Source organism: Oncorhynchus masou, chromosome 7 (assembly GCF_036934945.1).
Source record: "Oncorhynchus masou masou isolate Uvic2021 chromosome 7, UVic_Omas_1.1, whole genome shotgun sequence".
Taxonomy (NCBI): domain Eukaryota; kingdom Metazoa; phylum Chordata; class Actinopteri; order Salmoniformes; family Salmonidae; genus Oncorhynchus; species Oncorhynchus masou.
In genome coordinates, this window is record NC_088218.1 from 13,422,487 (window position 1) to 13,438,713 (window position 16,227).

The following is a 16,227-nucleotide window of genomic DNA, read 5'->3' on the forward strand; positions in this document are numbered from 1 at the left end:
AGAGGAGGGTAGAGAGACCTAACCTTAATGGAGGGATAGAGGGATGAAAAGGAGAAGAGGAGGGTAGAGAGACCTAACCTTAATGGAGGGATAGAGGGATGAAAAGGAGAAGAGGAGGGTAGAGAGACCTAACCTTAATGGAGGGATAGAGGGATGAAAAGGAGAAGAGGGTAGAGACCTAACCTTAATGGAGGGATAGAGGGATGAAAAGGAGAAGGAGGATAGAGACCTAACCTTAATGGAGGGATAGAGGGATGAAAAGGAGAAGAGGAGGGTAGAGAGACCTAACCTTAATGGAGGGATAGAGGGATGAAAAGGAGAAGGAGGATAGAGACCTAACCTTAATGGAGGGATAGAGGGATGAAAAGGAGAAGAGGAGGGTAGAGACCTAACCTTAATGGAGGGATAGAGGGATGAAAAGGAGAAGAGGAGGGTAGAGACCTAACCTTAATGGAGGGATAGAGGGATGAAAAGGAGAAGAGGAGGGTAGAGAGACCTAACCTTAATGGAGGGATAGAGGGATGAAAAGGAGAAGAGGAGGGTAGAGACCTAACCTTAATGGAGGGATAGAGGGATGAAAAGGAGAAGAGGAGGGTAGAGAGACCTAACCTTAATGGAGGGATAGAGGGATGAAAAGGAGAAGAGGAGGGTAGAGAGACCTAACCTTAATGGAGGGATAGAGGGATGAAAAGGAGAAAGGAGGGTAGAGAGACCTAACCTTAATGGAGGGATAGAGGGATGAAAAGGAGAAGAGGAGGGTAGAGACCTAACCTTAATGGAGGGATAGAGGGATGAAAAGGAGAAGAGGAGGGTAGAGACCTAACCTTAATGGAGGGATAGAGGGATGAAAAGGAGAAGAGGGTAGAGACCTAACCTTAATGGAGGGATAGAGGGATGAAAAGGAGAAGAGGAGGGTAGAGAGACCTAACCTTAATGGAGGGATAGAGGGATGAAAAGGAGAAGAGGGTAGAGAGACCTAATCTTAATGGAGGGATAGAGGGATGAAAAGGAGAAGAGGAGGGTAGAGAGACCTAACCTTAATGGAGGGATAGAGGGATGAAAAGGAGAAGAGGAGGGTAGAGAGACCTAACCTTAATGGAGGGATAGAGGGATGAAAAGGAGAATGGAGGAGGGATGAAAAGGAGAAGAGGAGAGAGACCTAACCTTAATGGAGGGATAGAGGGATGAAAAGGAGAAGAGGGTAGAGACCTAACCTTAATGGAGGGATAGAGGGATGAAAAGGAGAAAGGAGGATAGAGACATAACCTTAATGGAGGGATAGAGGGATGAAAAGGAGAAGAGGAGGGTAGAGAGACCTAACCTTAATGGAGGGATAGAGGGATGAAAAGGAGAAGAGGAGGGTAGAGAGACCTAACCTTAATGGAGGGATAGAGGGATGAAAAGGAGAAGAGGAGGGTAGAGAGACCTAACCTTAATGGAGGGATAGAGGGATGAAAAGGAGAAGAGGAGGGTAGAGAGACCTAACCTTAATGGAGGGATAGAGGGATGAAAAGGAGAAGAGGAGGATAGAGAGACCTAACCTTAATGGAGGGATAGAGGGATGAAAAGGAGAAGAGGAGGATAGAGAGACCTAACCTTAATGGAGGGATAGAGGGATGAAAAGGAGAAGAGGAGGATAGAGAAACCTAACCTTAATGGAGGGATAGAGGGATGAAAAGGAGAAGAGGAGGGTAGAGAGACCTAACCTTAATGGAGGGATAGAGGGATGAAAAGGAGAAGAGGGTAGAGACCTAACCTTAATGGAGGGATAGAGGGATGAAAAGGAGAAGAGGAGGGTAGAGACCTAACCTTAATGGAGGGATAGAGGGATGAAAAGGAGAAGAGGGTAGAGAGACCTAACCTTAATGGAGGGATAGAGGGATGAAAAGGAGAAGAGGAGGGTAGAGAGACCTAACCTTAATGGAGGGATAGAGGGATGAAAAGGAGAAGAGGGTAGAGAGACCTAACCTTAATGGAGGGATAGAGGGATGAAAAGGAGAAGAGGGTAGAGAGACCTAACCTTAATGGAGGGATAGAGGGATGAAAAGGAGAAGAGGAGGGGTAGAGACCTAACCTTAATGGAGGGATAGAGGGATGAAAAGGAGAAGAGGAGGGTAGAGACCTAACCTTAATGGAGGGATAGAGGGATGAAAAGGAGAAGAGGAGGGTAGAGAGACCTAACCTTAATGGAGGGATAGAGGGATGAAAAGGAGAAGAGGAGGATAGAGAGACCTAACCTTAATGGAGGGATAGAGGGATGAAAAGGAGAAGAGGAGGATAGAGAGACCTAACCTTAATGGAGGGATAGAGGGATGAAAAGGAGAAGAGGAGGATAGAGAGACCTAACCTTAATGGAGGGATATAGGGATGAAAAGGAGAAGAGGAGGATAGAGAGACCTAACCTTAATGGAGGGATAGAGGGATGAAAAGGAGAAGAGGAGGGTAGAGAGACCTAACCTTAATGGAGGGATAGAGGGATGAAAAGGAGAAGAGGAGGGTAGAGACCTAACCTTAATGGAGGGATAGAGGGATGCAAAGGAGAAGAGGAGGGTAGAGAGACCTAACCTTAATGGAGGGATAGAGGGATGAAAAGGAGAAGAGGGTAGAGACCTAACCTTAATGGAGGGATAGAGGGATGAAAAGGAGAAGAGGGTAGAGACCTAACCTTAATGGAGGGATAGAGGGATGAAAAGGAGAAGAGGGTAGAGACCTAACCTTAATGGAGGGATAGAGGGATGAAAAGGAGAAGAGGAGGGTAGAGACCTAACCTTAATGGAGGGATAGAGGGATGAAAAGGAGAAGAGGAGGGTAGAGACCTAACCTTAATGGAGGGATAGAGGGATGAAAAGGAGAAGAGGAGGGTAGAGAGACCTAACCTTAATGGAGGGATAGAGGGATGAAAAGGAGAAGAGGAGGGTAGAGACCTAACCTTAATGGAGGGATAGAGGGATGAAAAGGAGAAGAGGAGGGTAGAGAGACCTAACCTTAATGGAGGGATAGAGGGATGAAAAGGAGAAGAGGAGGGTAGAGAGACCTAACCTTAATGGAGGGATAGAGGGATGAAAAGGAGAAGAGGAGGGTAGAGAGACCTAACCTTAATGGAGGGATAGAGGGATGAAAAGGAGAAGAGGAGGGTAGAGACCTAACCTTAATGGAGGGATAGAGGGATGAAAAGGAGAAGAGGAGGGTAGAGACCTAACCTTAATGGAGGGATAGAGGGATGAAAAGGAGAAGAGGGTAGAGACCTAACCTTAATGGAGGGATAGAGGGATGAAAAGGAGAAGAGGAGGGTAGAGAGACCTAACCTTAATGGAGGGATAGAGGGATGAAAAGGAGAAGAGGGTAGAGAGACCTAATCTTAATGGAGGGATAGAGGGATGAAAAGGAGAAGAGGAGGGTAGAGAGACCTAACCTTAATGGAGGGATAGAGGGATGAAAAGGAGAAGAGGAGGGTAGAGAGACCTAACCTTAATGGAGGGATAGAGGGATGAAAAGGAGAAGAGGAGGGTAGAGAGACCTAACCTTAATGGAGGGATAGAGGGATGAAAAGGAGAAGAGGGTAGAGACCTAACCTTAATGGAGGGATAGAGGGATGAAAAGGAGAAGGAGGATAGAGACCTAACCTTAATGGAGGGATAGAGGGATGAAAAGGAGAAGAGGAGGGTAGAGAGACCTAACCTTAATGGAGGGATAGAGGGATGAAAAGGAGAAGAGGAGGATAGAGACCTAACCTTAATGGAGGGATAGAGGGATGAAAAGGAGAAGAGGAAGGTAGAGACCTAACCTTAATGGAGGGATAGAGGGATGAAAAGGAGAAGAGGGTAGAGACCTAACCTTAATGGAGGGATAGAGGGATGAAAAGGAGAAGAGGAGGGTAGAGAGACCTAACCTTAATGGAGGGATAGAGGGATGAAAAGGAGAAGAGGGTAGAGAGACCTAATCTTAATGGAGGGATAGAGGGATGAAAAGGAGAAGAGGAGGGTAGAGAGACCTAACCTTAATGGAGGGATAGAGGGATGAAAAGGAGAAGAGGAGGGTAGAGAGACCTAACCTTAATGGAGGGATAGAGGGATGAAAAGGAGAAGAGGAGGGTAGAGAGACCTAACCTTAATGGAGGGATAGAGGGATGAAAAGGAGAAGAGGGTAGAGACCTAACCTTAATGGAGGGATAGAGGGATGAAAAGGAGAAGGAGGATAGACCTAACCTTAATGGAGGGATAGAGGGATGAAAAGGAGAAGAGGAGGGTAGAGACCTAACCTTAATGGAGGGATAGAGGGATGAAAAGGAGAAGGAGGATAGAGACCTAACCTTAATGGAGGGATAGAGGGATGAAAAGGAGAAGAGGAAGGTAGAGACCTAACCTTAATGGAGGGATAGAGGGATGAAAAGGAGAAGAGGAGGGTAGAGACCTAACCTTAATGGAGGGATAGAGGGATGAAAAGGAGAAGGAGGATAGAGACCTAACCTTAATGGAGGGATAGAGGGATGAAAAGGAGAAGAGGAGGGTAGAGAGACCTAACCTTAATGGAGGGATAGAGGGATGAAAAGGAGAAGAGGAGGATAGAGAGACCTAACCTTAATGGAGGGATAGAGGGATGAAAAGGAGAAGAGGAGGATAGAGAGACCTAACCTTAATGGAGGGATAGAGGGATGAAAAGGAGAAGAGGAGGGTAGAGACCTAACCTTAATGGAGGGATAGAGGGATGAAAAGGAGAAGAGGGTAGAGACCTAACCTTAATGGAGGGATAGAGGGATGAAAAGGAGAAGAGGAGGGTAGAGACCTAACCTTAATGGAGGGATAGAGGGATGAAAAGGAGAAGAGGAGGGTAGAGACCTAACCTTAATGGAGGGATAGAGGGATGAAAAGGAGAAGAGGAGGGTAGAGACCTAACCTTAATGGAGGGATAGAGGGATGAAAAGGAGAAGAGGGTAGAGACCTAACCTTAATGGAGGGATAGAGGGATGAAAAGGAGAAGAGGAGGGTAGAGACCTAACCTTAATGGAGGGATAGAGGGATGAAAAGGAGAAGAGGGTAGAGACCTAACCTTAATGGAGGGATAGAGGGATGAAAAGGAGAAGAGGAGGGTAGAGAGACCTAACCTTAATGGAGGGATAGAGGGATGAAAAGGAGAAGAGGGTAGAGACCTAACCTTAATGGAGGGATAGAGGGATGAAAAGGAGAAGAGGAGGGTAGAGACCTAACCTTAATGGAGGGATAGAGGGATGAAAAGGAGAAGAGGGTAGAGACCTAACCTTAATGGAGGGATAGAGGGATGAAAAGGAGAAGAGGGTAGAGACCTAACCTTAATGGAGGGATAGAGGGATGACCTAAAAAGGAGAAGAGGGTAGAGAGACCTAACCTTAATGGAGGGATAGAGGGATGAAAAGGAGAAGAGGGTAGAGACCTAACCTTAATGGAGGGATAGAGGGATGAAAAGGAGAAGAGGAGGGTAGAGAGACCTAACCTTAATGGAGGGATAGAGGGATGAAAAGGAGAAGAGGAGGGTAGAGACCTAACCTTAATGGAGGGATAGAGGGATGAAAAGGAGAAGAGGGTAGAGACCTAACCTTAATGGAGGGATAGAGGGATGAAAAGGAGAAGAGGAGGGTAGAGACCTAACCTTAATGGAGGGATAGAGGGATGAAAAGAAAAGGAGAAGAGGAGGGTAGAGAGACCTAACCTTAATGGAGGGATAGAGGGATGAAAAGGAGAAGAGGAGGGTAGAGAGACCTAACCTTAATGGAGGGATAGAGGGATGAAAAGGAGAAGAGGAGGGTAGAGACCTAACCTTAATGGAGGGATAGAGGGATGAAAAGGAGAAGAGGGTAGAGAGACCTAACCTTAATGGAGGGATAGAGGGATGAAAAGGAGAAGAGGGAGGGAGAGACCTAACCTTAATGGAGGGATAGAGGGATGAAAAGGAGAAGAGGAGGGTAGAGAGACCTAACCTTAATGGAGGGATAGAGGGATGAAAAGGAGAAGAGGAGGGTAGAGAGACCTAACCTTAATGGAGGGATAGAGGGATGAAAAGGAGAAGAGGAGGATAGAGACCTAACCTTAATGGAGGGATAGAGGGATGAAAAGGAGAAGAGGAGGATAGAGAGACCTAACCTTAATGGAGGGATAGAGGGATGAAAAGGAGAAGAGATAGAGGGATGAAAAGGAGAAGAGGAGGGTAGAGAGACCTAACCTTAATGGAGGGATAGAGGGATGAAAAGGAGAAGAGGAGGGTAGAGAGACCTAACCTTAATGGAGGGATAGAGGGATGAAAAGGAGAAGAGGGTAGAGACCTAACCTTAATGGAGGGATAGAGGGATGAAAAGGAGAAGAGGAGGGTAGAGAGACCTAACCTTAATGGAGGGATAGAGGGATGAAAAGGAGAAGAGGAGGATAGAGAGACCTAACCTTAATGGAGGGATAGAGGGATGAAAAGGAGAAGAGGAGGATAGAGACCTAACCTTAATGGAGGGATAGAGGGATGAAAAGGAGAAGAGGAGGGTAGAGACCTAACCTTAATGGAGGGATAGAGGGATGAAAAGGAGAAGAGGAGGATAGAGACCTAACCTTAATGGAGGGATAGAGGGATGAAAAGGAGAAGAGGAGGATAGAGACCTAACCTTAATGGAGGGATAGAGGGATGAAAAGGAGAAGAGGAGGGTAGAGAGACCTAACCTTAATGGAGGGATAGAGGGATGAAAAGGAGAAGAGGAGGGTAGAGACCTAACCTTAATGGAGGGATAGAGGGATGAAAAGGAGAAGAGGAGGATAGAGACCTAACCTTAATGGAGGGATAGAGGGATGAAAAGGAGAAGAGGAGGGTAGAGAGACCTAACCTTAATGGAGGGATAGAGGGATGAAAAGGAGAAGAGGAGGGTAGAGACCTAACCTTAATGGAGGGATAGAGGGATGAAAAGGAGAAGAGGGTAGAGACCTAACCTTAATGGAGGGATAGAGGGATGAAAAGGAGAAGAGGAGGGTAGAGACCTAACCTTAATGGAGGGATAGAGGGATGAAAAGGAGAAGAGGAGGGTAGAGACCTAACCTTAATGGAGGGATAGAGGGATGAAAAGGAGAATAGGAGGGTAGAGACCTAACCTTAATGGAGGGATAGAGGGATGAAAAGGAGAAGAGGGTAGAGACCTAACCTTAATGGAGGGATAGAGGGATGAAAAGGAGAAGAGGAGGGTAGAGACCTAACCTTAATGGAGGGATAGAGGGATGAAAAGGAGAAGAGGAGGGTAGAGAGACCTAACCTTAATGGAGGGATAGAGGGATGAAAAGGAGAAGAGGAGGGTAGAGACCTAACCTTAATGGAGGGATAGAGGGATGAAAAGGAGAAGAGGGTAGAGACCTAACCTTAATGGAGGGATAGAGGGATGAAAAGGAGAAGAGGAGGGTAGAGACCTAACCTTAATGGAGGGATAGAGGGATGAAAAGGAGAAGAGGAGGGTAGAGAGACCTAACCTTAATGGAGGGATAGAGGGATGAAAAGGAGAAGAGGAGGGTAGAGAGACCTAACCTTAATGGAGGGATAGAGGGATGAAAAGGAGAAGAGGGTAGAGACCTAACCTTAATGGAGGGATAGAGGGATGAAAAGGAGAAGAGGGTAGAGAGACCTAACCTTAATGGAGGGATAGAGGGATGAAAAGGAGAAGAGGGTAGAGAGACCTAACCTTAATGGAGGGATAGAGGGATGAAAAGGAGAAGAGGAGGATAGAGACCTAACCTTAATGGAGGGATAGAGGGATGAAAAGGAGAAGAGGAGGGTAGAGACCTAACCTTAATGGAGGGATAGAGGGATGAAAAGGAGAAGAGGAGGATAGAGACCTAACCTTAATGGAGGGATAGAGGGATGAAAAGGAGAAGAGGAGGATAGAGACCTAACCTTAATGGAGGGATAGAGGGATGAAAAGGAGAAGAGGAGGGTAGAGAGACCTAACCTTAATGGAGGGATAGAGGGATGAAAAGGAGAAGAGGAGGGTAGAGACCTAACCTTAATGGAGGGATAGAGGGATGAAAAGGAGAAGAGGAGGGTAGAGACCTAACCTTAATGGAGGGATAGAGGGATGAAAAGGAGAATAGGAGGGTAGAGACCTAACCTTAATGGAGGGATAGAGGGATGAAAAGGAGAAGAGGAGGGTAGAGAGACCTAACCTTAACGGAGGGATAGAGGGATGAAAAGGAGAAGGAGGGTAGAGAGACCTAACCTTAACGGAGGGATAGAGGGATGAAAAGGAGAAGAGGAGGGTAGAGAGACCTAACCTTAATGGAGGGATAGAGGGATGAAAAGGAGAAGAGGAGGGTAGAGAGACCTAACCTTAATGGAGGGATAGAGGGATGAAAAGGAGAAGAGGAGGGTAGAGACCTAACCTTAATGGAGGGATAGAGGGATGAAAAGGAGAAGAGGGTAGAGACCTAACCTTAATGGAGGGATAGAGGGATGAAAAGGAGAAGAGGATAGAGAGGACTCACCTTCAGTTCACCAGTGGCCACTTTGAACACCAGCTCCACCACAGAACCCACAGCCAGACGAACTGCAGTAGAGGAATGGACCTCGTTCCAGATGGTGTCACTGTCCACCTGCAATCATCATCATCGTCACAGTTAAAGGGACACTTTGGGATGTTGGCAATGCAGCCCTTTATCTACTTGCCCAGAGTCAGACAAATTTGTGGAGACCATTTTTATGTCTGCGTGCAATTTGAAAGAAGGAACTAGCATAAGCACAATGACTGGACGTCTGTGGTAACAGCTTGCATGTGACCATAAGCTAGCATGATAGTTGTTACCATAGACACCCATTTATTGTGCTAACACCAGTTAGCATTGACTCGTGAAACTACCTCTATCTTCCTTCATACTGGACACAGAGACATACACATTGTATCCATGAGCCACGTGTTCATTTCACTTTGGTGAAGTAGATAAACGGGTTCATTGCCAAAATATAAAACGGGGTTAATGATTTGACCATTGAGGAGGAGGAAAACGAAGATGAGGAGGAGGCAGAGGAGAAAGGAGGAGAAAGAAGGAGGAGGAGGAGAAGAAAGGAGGATGAAGACTCACCCCCACTCCTCCACATGGTAATCTGACTAACATGGGCGTGACTGAACAGTCTAGTTTCTGTCGGAGGGGGTTGGTTCCATACAGCAGGACGTGGGCTTCAGAGTGGACTGTCTGGAGCTCCTCCAGAGTGGCCTTCCTACCACGGATACACTACACACACACACACACACCCACACCCACACACACACACCCACACACACACCCACACCCACACCCACACACACACCCACACACACACACACACACACCCACACACACACACCCACACACACACCCACACACACACACCCACACACACACACACACAAAATGGATTCTCTGTGTTTAAGTGAATCACAAATGACAAAGTACATGGAAAGGATAAGCAATGATGTATGTTTATGCATCAGTTGGTAACTCCTAGCAACAGAAATGAATTAAATTCACGCTTGTTTGAAGAATACAAATACAAATAAAAATGATTCTATAACAGAGAATAGCAAAGAGAAGGATGGTTGAAGGCTTTAGAATGTACCTCACACTGTCCCCTAAGTCCCGTCTCCTGCAGTCTGGACCAGATGCTCTGGACGCGCCCGGCGTGCTCCGGATGGGTGTGTGTGTTCCCGCACATACACTGGTGCTTCTGCATCAGAGAGTCATACACCAACCCTGCAGGTAGAACCCAGGACATTAGCATGAACACACGCATATTACCACTGACACACACACACACACATCCACACACACAAGTGGAAACAACAAACTGACAGAGCAAAATAAGGAGGGATAAAGGAGCGACAGACAAAGAGAAATATATAAAAATGAATCTACATCTACATTGCTTGCTGTTTTAGGGTTTAAGCTGGGCTTCTGAACAGCACTTGGTGACATCTGCTGATGGAAAAGGGCTTTACAAATACATTTGATTGATATAAAAGAGAAGAGCATTACTACTAACCTGTGGTGAAGCGAGGTTTGGTGGGAGGCTCAGGAGGCGGGACAGAGATGGGGAAGGAGGAAGCGGAGGCCGGAGACGATTGGGCCCTGGAGAGGGGGCGGTGACCTGGGAAGGTGATTGACAGACCGGCTGCCTCCATGGAAGCCTGATAGTTTCTCAGCTGGTGGATTCTCTGCTGCTCCAACAATATGGCCTGCTGCTCAGAGAGAGGAAAGAGGGGGACGAGGAGGGGTTGAGAGAGAGGAGAGAAGGAGAGAGAAAGAGAGAAGGAGGAGAGAAAGAGAAAAGAGCCGGTGGAAAGAGAAAGAAGGGATAGAACAACATTGCATGATAGCAACAGACACAGCCACCGATGGCTATTGTGACATCACCTGCTCTTTATAATGTATTTACAACATTTGGCCACACGGCGGCAGTCAAGCTACGTGAGGTGAACCGAAACACATGACATCTATCTGCAGCAGAGGAAGTGGATTTAAAAGATGCATGGTTTCCTCTCATTAAAGAAGGACTCTGTGTCAGAAACATAGCATGCTGGGACAGGAAATAGCATATTATTACCCAAGTGAATCATTCAATAAACACAACTACTGATAAACAAGATAATTGTGTGTGTGTGTGTGTGTGTGTGTGTGTGTGTGTGTGTGTGTGTGTGTGTGTGTGTGTGTGTGTGCCATAAAGTCAATACCGATATGAAAGTGCTTGTTTTGTACGCTGAGAATGAGCCTCAAATGTGCATTGTCAAAGTCATGGAAATGCAGTCATTTAAGATATATATCAAAATGTATACTTGTTTGCGAGTGAATTTACTTACCATATGTTGGTTTCAACATATTTGGGGGCCAAGAAGAAGCCGAAAAGTTACCACCATTTCATGAGAACTACAACTCCTACCAGGTGTTCACTGAGTATACACAATATTCTTCTTTTCATGACAAAGACTGAGCAGGTGAATCCAGGTGAATGGTGTGATCCCTCTCACGAAGTGGAAGAGAACAGTTAAATAAGGATTTTTAAGCCTGGGAGACATGGATCGAGTATGTGTGCAATTGAGGGTGAATGGGCAAGACAGCACCAGTTTGTGACAGGAACTGCAACGCTGCTGGGTTTTTCACGCTCAACAGTTTCCCGTGTGTATCAAGAATGGTTCACCACCTAAAGGACATCCAGCCAACTTGACAACTGACATTGGAGTCAACATGGACCAGCCTCCCTGTGGAACATTGACACCTTGTGGAGTCCAGGCCCTGACGAACTGACACAGTTCTGACGGGATGATAAATTGATGATGATCTTGAAACATTTTTTTTTTTTTTTTTTACCTTTATTTAACCAGGCAAGTCAGTTAAGAACAAATTCTTATTTTCAATGACGGCCTGGGAACAGTGGGTTAACTGCCTTGTCAGCTCAGGGGTTTTAACTTGCAACCTTCTGGTTACTAGTCCAATGCTCTAACCACTAGGCTACCATGCCGCCCCGAAGTAGGCCCTGACCCTGGAAGTAGGATGACATCACTAGCACATCCTATTGACCTGTGGTAGCTCCCTCTCTCACACTCACTCCTCCTACCTGTCTGAACAGCAGTTCCTGCTGCATGTCCTCCTCCTGGTTCTCTTGGGGGTCTGGGGGCTCTTGTTTGATGGCGAACCCACACGGAAAGCCTCCGTCCTGGGGAGAGAGGGCCTGGTGCTCCCTCAGCTCTTCCTCGGTCTCCTCCGGGTGACTCTGGTGCTGCCGGGTTCCCGTGGGCTCACTGGGCTTGCCCATCATCTAAGGAGAGGGTATGGGTCAATCCATGGTCTTGTCATTGATGATATGCAGTACAGTAGTAATACAGTAGTTACTGCAGTTGTTACAACAGTAGTAGTATAGGAGTTCTATAGTGAAAGATGTAGCTTTACTAAGACGTGGCGGTCAACATTTTAACATTGAGGTGTGTGTGTGTGTGTGTGTCAGTGGAAGCTGCTAGAAGCTGTCCACAAAGCAGTGCACTGAGCTCCACATCTCCTATCCACACATACTGGCCATGAATGGGAAACTAGATCACTATGTAATAACGGCTGTGAGTGGGATCAAGGGTCCACGGAGACAGGGGTCCATTTTCCCCAGAGTCTCCCGTGTGTAGGTTCTCATACACTGAACGGTCAATGGCAAACCTCTGAGCACGAGTTGAAAAACCAAATGAAGCTTGTTAAAGGGAAAGAAAAGGAGGGATGAAAGAAAGGAAAGAGGGGAGATGGTGTGTGTGCCAGGGAAAGGAATCATCCCACTCTGTACAGGGGAATGAAGCTTGTTAAAGGGAAAGAAAAGGAGGGATGAAAGAAAGGAAAGAGGGAGATGTGTGTGTGCCAGGGAAAGGAATCATCCCACTCTCTACAGGGGAATGAAGCTTGTTAAAGGGAAAGAAAGGGAGGGATGAAAGAAAGGAAAGAGGGAGATGGTGTGTGTGCCAGGGAAAGGAATCATCCCACTCTGTACAGGGGAATGAAGCTTGTTAAAGGGAAAGAAAAGGAGGGATGAAAGAAAGGAAAGAGGGGAGATGGTGTGTGTGCCAGGGAAAGGAATCATCCCACTCTGTACAGGGAATGAAGCTTGTTAAAGGGAAAGAAAAGGAGGGATGAAAGAAAGGAAAGAGGGGAGATGGTGTGTGTGCCAGGGAAAGGAATCATCCCACTCTGTACAGGGGAATGAAGCTTGTTAAAGGGAAAGAAAAGGAGGGATGAAAGAAAGGAAAGAGGGGAGATGGTGTGTGTGCCAGGGAAAGGAATCATCCCACTCTGTACAGGGGAATGAAGCTTGTTAAAGGGAAAGAAAAGGAGGGATGAAAGAAAGGAAAGAGGGGAGATGGTGTGTGTGCCAGGGAAAGGAATCATCCCACTCTGTACAGGGGAACATCTCTTGGCACTGTTCCTGTGTGTAAACAATGGGCAGAAATAATGACTTGTATTTTAAGCATTCATCAGTGTCGGTCAGTTAATAGGCCTACTTGGAAATGTCTCGTGTGCTACTTTGTTTTGATCCATATTAGTGTACAATTATCTAAGTCATTCAACACAAGTGCACTGCAAAATGTCTGCAATACAAAAAGACTTCCAGATACAACTATTCAGGTGAAATTGAAACACAGCAATGTATTTTACTCCGGTCTAGTGTGTGTGTGTGTGTGTGTGTGTGTGTGTGTGTGTGTGTGTGTGTGTGTGTGTGTGTGTGTGTGTGTTTTTGGGTTCCACACAAAGTCCAATGATATTTCTCGGGGGTTTAGGGTTAAAGTTAGAATGAGGTTTAGGAGCTCAGCTTAGTTGTTCAGGTTAGGGATGGGGTATAGGTTTGGGAAAAGAAGATTTTGAATGGGACTGAATGGTGTGTCCCCACAAGGTTAGTTTTACAACATTGTGTGTGTGTGCGTTATTGGCAGGCCTGTCAGACCTCGGGGCCTGTGGCAGGGTGCCAGAGGAACAGCGTTGACGTCAGAACCCTCACCAGCTACTTCATCCTCCTCCACAAACAAGCTGCTCTTTCCCTTCTTCACTCCCCCCTCCCTCTCTACCTTATTTTTCCTTCCCTGCTAAGTGATCTCTCTCTCTCTCTCCCCTCGCTCTCGCTCCCCTCGCTCTCGCTCCCCTCCTTCTCTCTCTCTCCCCTCTCTCTCTCGCTCTCCTCTCTCTCTCGCTCTCCCCTCTCTCTCGCTCTCCCCTCTCTCTCGCTCTCCCCTCTCTCTCGCTCTCCCCTCTCACTCGCTCTCTCTCTCGTGCTCCCCTCTCTCTCTCGCTCTCCCCTCTCTGTCTCTCTCCCATCTCTCTCTCACGCTCTCCCCTCTCTCCCTCGCTCTCGCTCCCCTCGCTCTCGCTCTCCCCTCTCACTCTCTCGCTCTCCCCTCTCTCTCTCTCCCTCTCTCTCTCTCTCCCCCTCCCTCTCTCGCTCTCCCTCTCTCTCTCTCTCGCTCTCCCTCTCTCTCGCTCTCCCCTCTCTCTCGCTCTCCCCTCTCTCTCTCTCTCTCTCGCTCTCCCCTCTCTCTCTCTCGCTCTCCCCTCTCTCTCTCCTCCCCTCGCTCTCCCCTCACTCTCTCGCTCCCCCCTCTCTCTTGCTCTCCCCTCACGCTCTCTCCCCCCTCTCTCTCTCGCTCTCCCCCTCTCTCTCTCTTTCGCTTTCCCCTCTCTCTCTCTCTCTCTCCCCTCTCTCTCTCTCTCCCCTCTCTCTCTCTCCTCCCCTCGCTCTCCCCTCGCTCTCTCGCTCTCCCTCTCTCTCGCTCTCCCCTCACGCTCTCCCATCCCGCTCTCCACTCTCGCTCTCCCCTCTCTCTCTCTCGCTCTCCCCACTCTCTCTCTCGCTCTCCCCCTCTCTCTCGCTCTCCCCCTCTCTCTCTCGCTCTCCCCCTCTCTCTCTCGCTCTCCCCCTCTCTCTCTCGCTCTCCCCCTCTCTCTCTCGCTCTCCCCCCTCTCTCTCTCGCTCTCCCCCTCTCTCGCTCTCCCCCTCTCTCTCTCGCTCTCCCCCTCTCTCTCCTCCCCTCGCTCTCTCGCTCCCCCCTCTCTCTCGCTCTCCCCTCACGCTCTCCCATCCCGCTCTCCTCTCTCGCTCTCCCCCTCTCTCTCTCGCTCCCCCTCTCTCTCTCTCGCTCTCCCCCTCTCTCTCTCGCTCTCCCCCTCTCTCTCTCGCTCTCCCCCTCTCTCTCTCGCTCTCCCCCTCTCTCTCTCGCTCTCCCCCCCTCTCTCTCTCGCTCTCTCCCCCTCTCTCTCGCTCTCTCCCCCTCTCTCTCGCTCTCCCCTCTCTCGCTCTCCCCTCTCACTCGCTCTCTCTCTCGTGCTCCCCTCTCTCTCTCGCTCTCCCCTCTCTGTCTCTCTCCCATCTCTCTCTCACGCTCTCCCTCTCTCCCTCGCTCTCGCTCCCTCGCTCTCGCTCTCCCCCTCTCTCTCCCTCTCCCCTCTCTCTCTCTCCCCCTCTCTCTCTCTCTCCCCTCCTCTCTCGCTCTCCCTCTCTCTCTCTCTCGCTCTCCCCGCTCGCTCTCCCCCTCTCTCTCTCTCTCTCTCGCTCTCCCCCTCTCTCTCTCGCTCTCCCCCTCTCTCTCTCCTCCCCCCGCTCTCCCCTCACTCTCTCGCTCCCCCTCTCTCTTGCTCTCCCTCACGCTCTCTCCCCCTCTCTCTCTCGCTCTCCCCCTCTCTCTCTCTTTCGCTCTCCCTCTCTCTCTCTCTCTCTCCCCTCTCTCTCTCTCCCCTCTCTCTCTCTCCTCCCTCCCCTCTCCCCTCGCTCTCTCGCTCTCCCCCACGCTCTCCCCCTCCCGCTCTCCTCTCTCGCTCTCCCCTCTCTCTCTCTCGCTCTCCCCCTCTCTCTCTCGCTCTCCCCCTCTCTCTCTCGCTCTCCCCCTCTCTCTCTCGCTCTCCCCCTCTCTCTCTCGCTCTCCCCCTCTCTCTCTCGCTCTCCCCCTCTCTCTCTCGCTCTCCCCCTCTCTCTCTCGCTCTCCCCCTCTCTCTCTCGCTCTCCCCCTCTCTCGCGCTCTCCCCCCCTCTCTCTCGCTCTCTCTCTCCTCCCCTCGCTCTCTCGCTCCCTCTCTCTCGCTCTCTCTCTCCCATCCCGCTCTCCTCTCTCGCTCTCCCCCTCTCTCTCTCGCTCTCCCTCTCTCTCTCTCGCTCTCCCTCGCTCTCTCTCTCGCTCTCTCCCCCTCTCTCTCTCGCTCTCCCCCTCTCTCTCTCGCTCTCCCCCTCTCTCTCTCGCTCTCCCTCTCTCTCTCGCTCTCCCCCTCTCTCTCTCGCTCTCTCCCCTCTCTCTCTCTCTCTCTCTCTCTCTCGCTCTCCCCCCCTCTCTCTCTCGCTCTCCCCCTCTCTCTCTCTCGCTCTCCCCCTCTCTCTCTCTCGCTCTCCCCCCTCTCTCTCTCGCTCTCCCCCTCTCTCTCTCTCGCTCTCCCCCTCTCTCTCTCTCGCTCTCCCCCTCTCTCTCTCTCGCTCTCCCCCCCTCTCTCTCTCCCTCTCGCTCTCCCGCTCTCCCCGCTCTCTTTCTATGGGAAGTACTGTAAGTTCCAACACATGAAATGTTGGGATTTTTCACTGGAATGAATGCAAAACGTTTCTTTATAATTACTTCCCTGTTCATAGTTTGTGCTCTTTCCTACTTGTGTGGCAGCACTCAGTAACGCATGTGACGTCAAGGGGGGTTTCCAAGGGGAACGTTCCGTTTCATTGTAAACAGAACCCGTTGTTAACGAGGTACTATACATCCTGAAATGGCCTTTTT

At 49.1% G+C, this 16,227-nt stretch overlaps 1 protein-coding gene across 1 annotated transcript in view; it reads right to left on the reverse strand.

Annotated features, from left to right (window-relative positions):
* Nucleotides 1-16,227, reverse strand: part of LOC135543314 (histone deacetylase 4-like) — a 92,142-nt gene that overhangs the window by 17,058 nt on the left and 58,857 nt on the right. Inside the window, exons 12-16 of the mRNA XM_064970490.1 lie at nt 11,575-11,775; nt 10,006-10,201; nt 9,583-9,716; nt 9,069-9,218; nt 8,475-8,582 (exon numbers count right to left, since the gene is read on the reverse strand). Coding sequence (XP_064826562.1) covers nt 8,475-8,582; nt 9,069-9,218; nt 9,583-9,716; nt 10,006-10,201; nt 11,575-11,775 — 789 coding nt within the window. The remainder of the gene's footprint in view (nt 1-8,474; nt 8,583-9,068; nt 9,219-9,582; nt 9,717-10,005; nt 10,202-11,574; nt 11,776-16,227) is intronic.